General features: G+C 41.8%; 1 protein-coding gene across 1 annotated transcript in view; it reads right to left on the bottom strand.

Moving 5' to 3' along the window:
- Positions 1-13,328, bottom strand: part of myo3a (myosin IIIA) — a 47,929-nt gene that overhangs the window by 24,423 nt on the left and 10,178 nt on the right. The window contains exons 4-7 of the mRNA XM_072451092.1: positions 11,098-11,202; positions 10,869-10,968; positions 4,451-4,527; positions 1,900-2,045 (exon numbers count right to left, since the gene is read on the bottom strand). Coding sequence (XP_072307193.1) covers positions 1,900-2,045; positions 4,451-4,527; positions 10,869-10,968; positions 11,098-11,202 — 428 coding nt within the window. The remainder of the gene's footprint in view (positions 1-1,899; positions 2,046-4,450; positions 4,528-10,868; positions 10,969-11,097; positions 11,203-13,328) is intronic.

The raw sequence follows: 13,328 nt of genomic DNA, 5'->3' as shown, positions 1-13,328 counted from the left end.
TGCTGTAGCCACAACTACTCTTTACATGCAGGGCTAAGGCAGGGCTAAGGCAGGGCTACGGCAGGGCTAATGCAGGGCTAAGGCAGGGCTAAAGCAGGGCTACGGCAGGGCTAAGGCAGGGCTAAGGCAGGGCTACGGCAGGGCTAAGGCAGGGCTAAGGCAGGGCTAAGGCAGGGCTACGGCAGGGCTAAGGCAGGGCTAAGGCAGGGCTAAGGCAGGGCTAAGGCAGGGCTAAGGCAGGGCTAAGACAGGGTAGGACTCTAGCTGGGTTAGGAAATCAAACTGGACTTTGAATTAACCTCCACAGGAGATGATTAAAAAACATGGTCCCACTAATATCTTGTGAGTTTTTGAAAATTCAAAATATATGTTAAACATAAAATAATTCAATTACTAAGAATATCTCTCAAGTTCTTTTCCCCTTCAGTCTTCAGTACACACAGATGTCACGAGGAGGCTGCGTGTATGGAAAATGAAAGGCACAAGAGGCGGGGCTTATGGATTAGGCCCCCCGGGTATCACCATCTGAAATGAGACGACTGTGGTGTGTCTGGTAACAACCTACAGAGGGGCAAATGACTCCTGTGGGATCATAAGACAAGCTTTTTAAGGATTAGGTACAAGCACTTTTCACCAGGCTGACGCTGCTGTGCTCTGTCAGTGAAGAGGAGACAAGGTGCACATCTGCACCTGAGAAGGAAATAACAAATCTGCAGAAAGAACATTTGATTTAAGAAAAGGTGCAGAGATTTGACAATGACATTAGAATTTGTTTAAATTTAAATGAGAAGTTATGGCTGATTAAATTGGAAGTTTGGAACAGAGAAGGAAAAAAAAGTTGTGCTGTGATTTTATTTTTTCATTAATCATGTAAACACCGACTTTACATTTTGTTGAAGATTTATTCAAAGTAAATGCTTCGCCGGGAAATGGTAATATTTGCCTGTACCCCACTCAAGCATGACGGTTGCTAACCAATAGGAGGAAATCAGGGTGGGCATTGGGTAGAAACGATGTCATATGCAAGGAGTAGCTGGTCAGCTGACCAGCTACTCCTTGCAGTGCCATGGGCTAAAGCTCAGAGGTGAACGAGCCTTTGCAGTGGCAGCTCCAAAACTGTGGAGCAAACTGCCACTCCCCATAAGAAAGGCCTCCTCACTGAAAACCCATCTGTTTTCTCTGGCTTTTAACACCATGTAGTGTGTTGATTGTATGTTTTATATGTGTTGGGAGGGCAGCACCTTTTATTTATTTTATGTTGTTTATTTTTATTCCATTGATTTTAGTGTGTTTGTTTGATTTAATTTTCTATTTGATTTTGTTTTTATATCTTATTTTATCACTTTTATCCTTTTTATGCCTCTGTAGTCTTTTACCTTGCTGTGAAGCACTTTGGAACCCTCTGGTTGTATAAATTGTGCTATATAAATAAAATGGATTGGATTGGATATGAGAATGTTAAGAAATGAATAAATACAAAAAAAGCACTGAATCACAAAAGAATATAACAATAATAGAAAAGGAATCAACCCTTTTGGCTTAATGTGTTGCTTCTTAAGGCCAGACACTGCAAATGGATAGGAAAAACATCTTAAATTTAGATTACAAGGCATTTTATGTGTGAATATAGCCTAAAATGCACATAATTGTGACACATAAATCTGAAAAAAAAAAAAATAGATATAGCCATGTTAAAATGTCTTGCTTAATTTTATTGACATATTTTTCGGATGTCTTATATAACGGTTGTATTTGAGTACACTAGATTCTACTGATGGCATTAAAAAAAAAAAAAATGTATCAAATGCCCCATATGAAACTAACTATACATGTATTGTGTTAACAGCCTGCTATGTCCTTAACTAGATCTAAAAGAATGGTATATGTTGGAGTGTTCACCTGGGTATTTTAAACAGGGCTCTCATGGGGTGGAGGTCAGACAAAGGTGGGTCTCCATCCCCCAGCTCTATGGCCGTGATGCCCAAAGACCACACATCACACCTGGCATCGTAGGTCGAGTCCAACTGCTGCTCACACGCTATTACCTGAAGGGGAAAATGACAGGTAAACGAATCATTTCACAGCACGTTTGGTAGTGCACAGTAAACTTGTCTGTCTGGCAAAAATCAATGATGCAATCGACAAAAATAAAACACATTTTCACACTGTTTTAATGCATACACGCACACACAGACATACAAACACACACACACGCATGCAAACCCACACTCAAACACACCTACACACGCACACACACACGCATGCAAACCCACACTCAAACACACCTACACACGCACACGCATGCGCACACGCACGCATGTAAACCCACACTCAAACACACCTACACACGCACACGCATGCGCACACGCATGCGCACGCGCACACGCACGCATGTAAACCCACACTCAAACACACTCACGCAATCGCCCAGCTCAGAAGTTTCTAGACTGTTGTCCCTCTATATTCCTCTAATGTCTGCGGCTGTTTTTGTTCTGGTTGTTACTATCATTTTACTACTGTTTTGTATTTTTAAATAAAGGAATACAAATAAAATAATGATCACATATCGCATTTTGATCATCATAAGCATTATCTGGACAACACAGAAAAACACAGGAAAAGACCTTTTTACAACAAAAACAGCAGCATCATTAAAAAGATTATTTTTGTCAATAATACACTTTATTTGTAGATATCCTATATCATAAAGCTTTCAGTCACCATATTTCAACTTTAATTTAGTTAATAATGTATTTAAAAACTCGATGTACCATACAAATTAACGTTTGACTCGTTAGTCGACGAAAATAATACATTCTTTCACTTTTCCTTAATTAGATTGTTATTTTACCAGATTTCGGACCGGCCGGTATTGCAGAGTCTACAGTGTACAGTCTGGAACAAAGCCCTCAGCCGCTGTCCCTTGTGGTCTTGTACGCACACATTAACACACAGTCTATCAGCTCTATCCTGAGGGCAACATGGACCCAATCTCCATTCTGAATCATCTGTGCATGGGGAGGATGTGTGCCCAGAACACCGACACACCACATTTTCATCAAAGGTCTACACTCAATTCATATTCCGGCTCGACATATGGCTTGTACTGTAGTGTGGAGACGTGACAAGCAAATGACATATGCAAGTAGAAATATGCAGGCTCCTCTAGAGACAATAAAAGCTGGTTTTGTCTGGAGAAAGTAATCAAATGAGTGTGATATACAAATGAAAAACTTACCGAGGAGAGAGTTAGGCAAAGTCTCCATGTAGATTCACAAAGATTAAGAATAATGGTCTTTCAAGATATAAGAATGCCACAAAATGTGCTAAGTGTACTACTGGCAAGTCCGCCCTGAACAACCTCTTCCAAGTGTCTTACTCAAATCAGGTTAAAATCCTCAAAACCTAAGCCACCAAGCAAGACACAGCGTCCAAGTTATTTGCACAGAATGCAAATGTAAAAAGAAACACCCTGTTGCCATTGACGTCTAAACAGGACATTGACAAGTTTGTTACACAACAGAGAATTATTTTTTTTTTATCAGGGGATCGAATTTTAATTTCAGTTACAGTGTATGGGATAAAAAGTCATAGTATGTGGTTTCTGGAGCAAATGCAATGAGACATATTTAAACAAGGAAAATAGGCCTAAATCAGTATTGTGTGGTGGCAATGATGGCTATTCTTTACTTACTTTACTTCATTTTACTTTTACTTATAAGTGATACACATGGGATTCAGCAGCGTGGCCATTTTGGCTCAAATGAAAACAAATCAAACATAAATCGTACACTTCTGTGAAGCCCTACGCTTCCAGCACAGCACTTTGTTGTGATGATGTGGAAAAGGAGAGAAGTAAGTTTGCTCTTTAAAATTTCAAAAATATAAAAAAAAGAACAATAGTAGTCAAAATATAAATAAAATATGATACTTCTTTAAAATACAATCTTCTTTCAGATGTTGTACTGAGAACAGTTAAATTATCACAATATTTGTTTCACACACTTATGAGAATCCTCTGCTCAGACTCACTGTGGGACCACTGTGGGGACGGACCAATCACAGCGCAGCATTGTAGTTAGGAAGTCAAAAGAACAAACCTAAACAACGCCAAGGCGACACCAACAGACATACTTTGCCTATTTTAGCAGATTTCCAAACTACTTTGTTTTGTGAAGACGTGCACATAGAAGCACTTTGTGGAGGACGGGGCAGAAGTGTGAGCTTTTCTCTGACTGGATTTAACATCAGTTTGATTTCTCGACTTGTTCCTGTTGTGAAGGAACAAAACATGCCATTTCCCGATTCAATTCAAAGCTATACATTTCAATCTGAGCCAGGTTACATGAGAAGCTGAAAGAATGAAACACCATCATCCAGAGGTTGGTTATTACGGAGTTACAACCCGAGTGACAGCTGCATTATGTTGGTGTTGTTGCTTTAGCTTTACCTCTGGTGCCATCCAGAAAGGAGTCCCCACAGACGTGTTCCTCCTCATGCGAGTGTTGGTCAGCTGTGCCGAAACACCTGCAAACACCATACATTACTACCTATTAGCCATTATACTGGTCCATCTGAACCAAACTAGTCTACGAGCTGCTGCATATTCCCTAACAAGAGAAACTGATGTGATGGGAAAGATTTGCTCAAGTTGTACTGAAAGGATGTTTGATAGAGCTGACAGCCAGGCTCACATGCAATACTGTATCCAGCTATGAAGTCCCCCTGAAGATGATAGATTGCTTTGAATTGCATTGTGGGACATTTGAATACATATCGAGTGAAACTGTGTAGTGACAGCTCCAGTCTACATATTTTCATTCTGAACCAGTGTTTCCTGTATAATGTACAAAGTCAGAGCGATGATACGTGTCTGCAAAAGAATACAGAGGATTTGGTGGTGTGGCTGACGAGGAACATGCTGACACACTGTTGTCGCGACTTCATTGCAGTCCAACCAAATCAGTGTTACAGCCTGCACAGTGTTACAGCCTGCACAGTGTTACAGCCTGCACAGTGTTACAGCCTGCACAGTGTTACAGCCTGCACAGTGTTACAGCCTGCACAGTGTTACAGCCTGCACAGTGTTACAGCCTGAACAGTGTTACAGCCTGCATAGTGTTACAGCCTGCACGGTGTTACAGCCTGCACAGTGTTACAGCCTGAACAGTGTTACAGCCTGAACAGTGTTACAGCCTGCACGGTGTTACAGCCTGCACGGTGTTACAGCCTGAACAGTGTTACAGCCTGAACAGTGTTACAGCCTGAACAGTGTTACAGCCTGCACGGTGTTACAGCCTGCACGGTGTTACAGCCTGCACAGTGTTACAGCCTGCACAGTGTTACAGCCTGCACAGTGTTACAGCCTGAACAGTGTTACAGCCTGCATAGTGTTACAGCCTGAACAGTGTTACAGCCTGCATAGTGTTACAGCCTGCACGGTGTTACAGCCTGAACAGTGTTACAGCCTGCACAGTGTTACAGCCTGCACAGTGTTACAGCCTGAACAGTGTTACAGCCTGCACAGTGTTACAGCCTGCACGGTGTTACAGCCTGCATAGTGTTACAGCCTGCACGGTGTTACAGCCTGCACGGTGTTACAGCCTGAACAGTGTTACAGCCTGCACGGTGTTACAGCCTGCACGGTGTTACAGCCTGCACAGTGTTACAGCCTGAACAGTGTTACAGCCTGAACAGTGTTACAGCCTGCACGGTGTTACAGCCTGCACGGTGTTACAGCCTGAACAGTGTTACAGCCTGAACAGTGTTACAGCCTGAACAGTGTTACAGCCTGCACGGTGTTACAGCCTGCACGGTGTTACAGCATGCACAGTGTTACAGCCTGCACAGTGTTACAGCCTGCACAGTGTTACAGCCTGAACAGTGTTACAGCCTGAACAGTGTTACAGCCTGCACGGTGTTACAGCCTGCACGGTGTTACAGCCTGAACAGTGTTACAGCCTGAACAGTGTTACAGCCTGAACAGTGTTACAGCCTGCACGGTGTTACAGCCTGCACGGTGTTACAGCCTGCACAGTGTTACAGCCTGCACAGTGTTACAGCCTGCACAGTGTTACAGCCTGAACAGTGTTACAGCCTGCATAGTGTTACAGCCTGAACAGTGTTACAGCCTGCATAGTGTTACAGCCTGCACGGTGTTACAGCCTGAACAGTGTTACAGCCTGCACAGTGTTACAGCCTGCACAGTGTTACAGCCTGAACAGTGTTACAGCCTGCATAGTGTTACAGCCTGCACGGTGTTACAGCCTGCATAGTGTTACAGCCTGCACGGTGTTACAGCCTGCACGGTGTTACAGCCTGAACAGTGTTACAGCCTGCACGGTGTTACAGCCTGCACGGTGTTACAGCCTGCACGGTGTTACAGCCTGCACGGTGTTACAGCCTGAACGGTGTTACAGCCTGCATGGTGTTACAGCCTGCACGGTGTTACAGCCTGCACAGTGTTACAGCCTGCACAGTGTTACAGCCTGCACGGTGTTACAGCCTGCACGGTGTTACAGCCTGCACGGTGTTACAGCCTGCACGGTGTTACAGCCTGCACGGTGTTACAGCCTGCACAGTGTTACAGCCTGCACGGTGTTACAGCCTGCACGGTGTTACAGCCTGCACAGTGTTACAGCCTGCACAGTGTTACAGCCTGCACGGTGTTACAGCCTGCACAGTGTTACAGCCTGCACAGTGTTACAGCCTGCACGGTGTTACAGCCTGCACAGTGTGACGTGGAGGGCTGACTAAACTAATGCAGTCAGTACACAGATATGGGATAACAAAGCGTGAAAGCTGTAGACAAACAAGGATTTCTCAAAAAAAATGAAAGTACAGAGAATGATGTGATAGTGATGAAAGTATTTTGTAAAGGTTCCTGAAACATGAAATCTGTCAACTGTCAAAATATCTACAGCTATTGGATAAATGCTCTGGTTGTTATGGAGTATAAGGCTGCAAATAACCAGCAAGTGTTTTTGAAATACTTTATTCTTATTTTATAAAGCACTGTCTTTGTTATAAATGGGCTTTGTGTGGATGCATGTGTGTGTCCAAATAACAATCATGATTATCACGTCGGGTGGACAATGACTCCAGCGCAGGTGCGTTTGGGGGCCGGTGCAGGTCCCCCCCAAGACCAGTATTTAAAATCAATGCGCCCTGTTACACTGACCTCGGCGTGGAGCCGCAAAGAGTCTAATTTTCCCAGAATCTGTGGTGGTCTGTAGCAGTTTTCGGGTCAATAAAAGAGTGTTCTCCCGTGAAACCATGAAAATCCACAAGGCGTTCGTCATATACTGACCTCAGGGCACCAGAGTTGGTGTAACTGGCAGTAACCTGTATTTCAAGGTAACTTTGAGCAATGAAAACAGCTGCAATTGAATAAATGCAAGATAAATCAGTTTGATGCCATGCTATGGACATTCCAGCCATATCATCTCCATGAAGATAAGCACATGGTGGACCCTCACCAGGAAGGTTACATAGTGCACCTTTAGGTCATTTGTCATCTATTTCTCTCTGGTGAAGCAGGGAAACAAAAATAAATGCCATGTCTAGGTTCCTCTTAACCCCTAAAATCAAATTCCCTAGTAGTACTGAACAAGATCCTGTCTAAAGATCTGCAGTCTTTATGTGCAGTTGTGTATGTACACAATGCCAGAGGGATTGGGCTGATGGCTAAAGCCTGTGATGGAGAGCGGAGCCCGGATGAGAGCTGCGGAGGAAGGTTTGTGTCACACATCAAATCGGATTTAAATCATGTGTACAAAAAAAATCAAAGGGTGACATACGGCACAAGCAACGCAGAATCACGGCTGAAACGGGCAAATTGTGACTGCAGGGCCCAATCCAGATTCAACCAGCAAACGCATGAGGTTGTGAGTACATTGCTTGAAGATATAAGCCAATATTATGTGAAAATACATTAAAACATTTTGATACAATTTGACAGAAATGGCTAATAAGCTACAAAGATAAAGTCGCCACCTTGACTCAATAGCAAATAGGTACAAGCCTCCTACTGGAGAACAGCTGCATGGGTCTTTCAGCTGCAACACGATGTTAAAACCCAGTGAGTGGCTTCTCATTTCTGAAACACCCATGTGGAAAGACAAATCCTGTGGTCATGGAAAACATGTCAGTGTGTTTGAGAAGGATCAAATCATCAGCATCAAGCAGAGATCTTTGGAATGAGCTGGAGCAGGCTTTGTGCAGTGGTCACTCTCTCATCATCAATACAAGATCTTGGTAAAATCCTTTTTTTTTGACATGGCAGTGTACATAGGCCTATATTTTCTTTTTTTCAGGGCTCATTGTCAATATAGTTTGCAAAAAAAAGAAATAAAAAATGAAACAACACATTTTAGGCTCAGTTCTGAATGAAGTCACCATTTTGCCAACACTGTTAAATCCTACAGTGAAATAAACTTACAGTTGGAAAGCACATCCTGATTCCTGGCAATACTGTTCATCTACTGATTCTCTGTATTCATTTAAGAATACAGCATCACAAAGAGGCCGAGAACAGCCCTGGCAGCACCTCTTTCCACTACATTAGCCTGGAGTGCAGCTTGGTGGGGCACACTTAATAATCATCGCTCAGATAACGCCGTCAATTAGAATATTCATGAACCCGCACCTCTTCTGCTCCTTTTTCTGTCTCTCTCTTTCTGTTTTTGGGTTGAGGGGCTGTGTCATTCTCGCCCTCTCTCTTTGCTGGCATGAGTCAGTGATGTGGGGGCTTTATCCTCTATCCTGCTGAGTGTAGCGTTAGACTCTACATGAAAAACCATTAATCCCATCGTACTGTATTCAGACCAGCCTTTTTGACGTAAGCTTCTGTAAAGGTTATTCTTAGTCAGAAATACAATGTTGTTTCTGAAGTACAGTTTAATTAAAAGTCATTGTCAGTATGTGCACAAGCAAGAGAGGAATGCACGATCTTTATGGTCAAAGCACTGGATATATCTATCATGACATTAATAAGCTTTCTGTGTGGGGTTTGCACATTCTCCCAGTGTCTGTCTCTCTGGGCCTTCAATTTGTTTTTTTCATCAGGCTATTTTTGCCATTAGCCTACACTAAAATCCTATGTAATTCTGATCAAACCTAGCTCTATGTGTGGCGAGGATCCTGTAGTCGCCCACTACTCCAGACAGGGAGCCCTGATGACCTGGTTGAAGGATGTAGATTCTTACAAAAGCAATGAATGAATGAATGAAAATGATATCCCAGTTTTAAAAAAAACGGAAAAAAACATAACTTCCTTGAAGAGAATAATCATCTTAATAAGCCCTAAAGAACACTATGCATTATTCATATTGCCATTGTCCTTTTAACATGCTCTTTAGTACCTCTGCTTTGTTTTTAGAACTTAAAATAACGTGTTTCATATGATGTAATGTGGGCTTTTATTAATGAGGCGTTCTCCACGTCAGATATTTAGACATGTCCATCTAAGGTAGAGCTCTACCTTTTGTCAAAATCTGGGGAATTTGGAACTGTGTGTTTTTTGAGGCTCAGAGGGAGAGGACTTACTAGTTATGATTAATACAAAATAGTGTGAATGAAGCTAAGTACAAGTCATGTTTTAGAAAAGAGAGCAATGTTAGAACATGGTTAAAAGCTCAGAAAAGTCGATTTTGCATAATAAATGCACACACAGAGGAACTTTCTACAATAACTTTACCTGCAAGTACAACGTGTTAATTCATATTGTCCAACACAACTACACCTGAGCAAACACCATATTTTCAACTAACCAGGAAAATTCTGCTCAAATTGTGCTTTTGAGTGCCAGCTAATAGCTGTTGAAGAGGGCAGCAGTATCTCCATCCACACAGCCCTAAGTGACTCCATTAATCCTAGAGCTGGAGATGTTCACTTTGCGTTTACATGCTTTGGAAGGGGCTTTTAGAAGCACCACAATTAGCCCCTCATGTGCACACCTATACAGTATTAAGTGTGGCTTTGTATTTGTAATGACACAGGCAGCTGGTTATGGGCCCTGAATAATATACAGTGCGTCATCCTTGGAAGTATTGAAGCACTTTGCCTATTTGGAGCTTTCAGTCTCCAGCCTCATTTGGTTAAGAAAACCCACAAGCAAATCAGCACTGGCTCAAGGTGAATGGCAACAATGTCTGCTACTGTCTGGAGAGAGTAAGAGATACCTCGAAATGGAGGACGGGTGGTATGTGCCTGCCAACCTGTCAGCCGCCTAAATCTATTCAAGCTCTTCAAGAAAACTAATTACTGGCACAATTTATTTAGAGGCAGCTGAAGGTAATGGATTTGACCCAAGACACAAGTCCTGTTGAATAGAGAGATAAAGGAAAGATATGCTTTTTAAAAAGGACATATCCAAGATTTGAATTACAAATTGAATGAGGTTGATTTTAAACTGCACATTTGGATGAGATGTTTATTTATATAGAATCAGTTAGTGACATCTTGGGTTCTAGTTCTTAAAAAGTTTATGTAAATCCAAACAGATTATGAGACATTTACATTTACATTGAATGTTGTATATATTACTTGTATACCACCTTATGGTATACAAGTATCTGCAATGCATCAGTAAAGTTGATCTAGTTCCCCACGCCATCATTTTACAACTGTCTTCAAAAACATATTCAAGTGACTACTTAATGTGAGTCTTCTCATTTGAATGTTTGAAACATTATGCTTTTCGTGTCTGAAAGGACTCTTACATAACAACGTTATTTTAAAAGACACGAGACTGAATGCAAATTCATTTGGTTTACAGAATGCACTACTTCAAATCATATCCATTTGTATATCCCACAGCCAGTGTTTACACATCTGGAGAACACTGTGTTCAGAAGAGGAATACATACCAAAATCCACCAGTTTAACGCCTCCTTGTGTGGTCACCAGAATGTTGTTGCCTTTGACATCCCGGTGGATGGTTTTATTGATGTGCAAGTGTTGCAGGCCCTGCAAGAAATAAATAGCAAAAAGAGCCTGGCTTTAAATGAGCTCATTGAGACTAGTGAAGGAGGTCGGTGTATTAACCTGTGCACAGTGGCACCTAGCAGCCATGCACATTTGAAATGACAGACTTACTGTGAGTGCTTCTTGCAAGATGTAGGCAATAATTGCTTCATCCATTCTGTCCCCTCTCTTTAGCATGCCTTTGGCCAGATCTGTCACTGAGCCACCATTGCATAGCTGCAACAGAAAACACACAAAAGCAGAGAACAATGAGTCAGCAGCTACAGTCAGTCTTATACAATCTGCTAAAGTGGGGCATCAAAGATAATGGGAATTTCACAGAGAAACAGTGCAGGGAAAATGTGAGATTTCAGCTCAAAATTCTGTCAATCTGCAGAGGCTTATCTCTAGGAGGCAGCTTAGCCACAGAAATGTACATTTCATGGCTGGCTCTATTCAGCACAATGATGACTAAGCAGCCTGAGTATTTAAGACATACAACAAATCCACCTCAAGTAAAGTACATCCACATCTGTTTCTGCGCCGCCATTTCCCCATGAAGACACATGTACTATTCGAGCTGCAAACATGTCTGTGTGTGTTTTCTGGTGCTATTTTCCAGCTCAATTTGGACTCTACCATCAATAGCAATCCCTCTTTGGAAAATTACAGAAAATTACACAGTGGGTTGCCATGGCAACAATAATAGCCCTTAATTTAAGCCCTGTCTTTGTCAGATGCCATAGGTATAGGAAAATAAAAAGCACTGAGATGTCAATCACCCAGCTGGGAGCTCGAGTAAATGCAAATGAATTCACTACTTTTCACTCTTACTTCAACCATGTGTGAATGTAATATGTGCAGTGTGATTCATTTGTATCTATATTAGAGTTATTCTTACTGACAACGTTGAAGTGAAGAAGAGTATGCTATAAAGGATTCTATGAGCACTTCGACTTGAGTCAGTCCGCTTGTGTGAAACAGGGCTCTACGTCTGGTCAATTGAGGTATCAAAATGAAAAGCAATAGCCATTGTATGAGCACTAAAGCAATCCAGACAGGGAGAATAAACTCAATACAAACTTTTGCGAGTTAAACCTAATCGTAAGGCAGTCTCATTTTGTCTCATTTTGTTTTTGGATTTCAATTCCACCCACAGGCACTGATTGCCAGGTATGTGGAGCAAACTGAGTGATCCACAGGAAGCCATTAGCGTGCATGTTTCATTGGGGCCAATAAGAGGGAAACAACATATTTAGTTTGTAATCATAAAGGTGCTGAAGTCTCTGCTATAACCTGGGACATTACAGTGCAGTTAGACTTTACATCCACAGTCTGTATAATGGAAAAGAGTGAAGTTTTTGACCTTCACTAAGTGGTGGCATATCCTTTATGAGTTGTGTGTATGTGTCCGTCAATGTTGGCATCCATCAGGGGCCCTAAGACTGCAGTCTGGATGGATGGTGTGTATCGTATCTGCCACACGGGGCTTAAATCACCTCTGCGCGATCAGACAAACTGCACTAGAGTGGAGAACGCCGTGGAGACTCCGGCACAATGAGCCGTGCCTTACGTCAGTCCATATCACAGCCGCCATATCACCTGTCATTACTAAATTACAGCAGACTAGTCTCAGATCCATATTAATGAGAGCTCCGCTGTTGTCCCGTATTCACTGAGCTCAAAGTTAGCTCTCCACCTCCAGCACACGGCTCAAAGTCACATGGTTCATCAACTTCAATTGTATCATACACAACGGTTAGTCAGACATGGGCAAAGTGGACATGATTACAGTACATTTAGTATGTACATAACTCTATTGTAGTACTTATATTACTCTGTAGAAATTACTGCAGTGTTATTTATGTACCCCTCATTATGAAAGAAGGTGACATTCAAAGATTGGATCAAGAGTTTATGTTTATTTTGTATATTTTAATAGTTATGTGGGGCACCAGTCTATAATTTGAGCCGATATATCAATTCTCAAATTGAAAATCTAAATTAATTATTTTTTATCAACAATTAATAGTTCATCTGAAGGTTATGAGAACGTTACTTGGACATTGACCCATTTTCTGGAATTGAATGAATCTTTTCCAACTGTGGTTTATGAAGATTTATTGACCAAACAATTGAACATAGAAATACAAAAATGGAATATGTGAGTCATTAACAAGTGGAGACACTAGATATGATTGTTCTAGTTCTATCTAATTGTGTGTTAGAGTTAAAGCTGATACTATGATCTTATCAGCCAAAATGTGAAAATCGTGAGGGTCCCTCCCGTGACGAGAAAGCAGTTGCACTGATCCACAGATGAGGCCAATTTGAAGATTGTCTTGGATTGTTGTAGACTTGGA

Source organism: Eucyclogobius newberryi, unplaced genomic scaffold (assembly GCF_026437365.1).
Source record: "Eucyclogobius newberryi isolate DKJ021-1_F unplaced genomic scaffold, fEucNew1.0.hap1 SCAF_18, whole genome shotgun sequence".
NCBI lineage: Eukaryota > Metazoa > Chordata > Actinopteri > Gobiiformes > Gobiidae > Eucyclogobius > Eucyclogobius newberryi.
The sequence above is the reverse complement of the archived record's forward strand: the minus strand, read 5'-3'. Positions and strand labels throughout refer to the sequence as shown.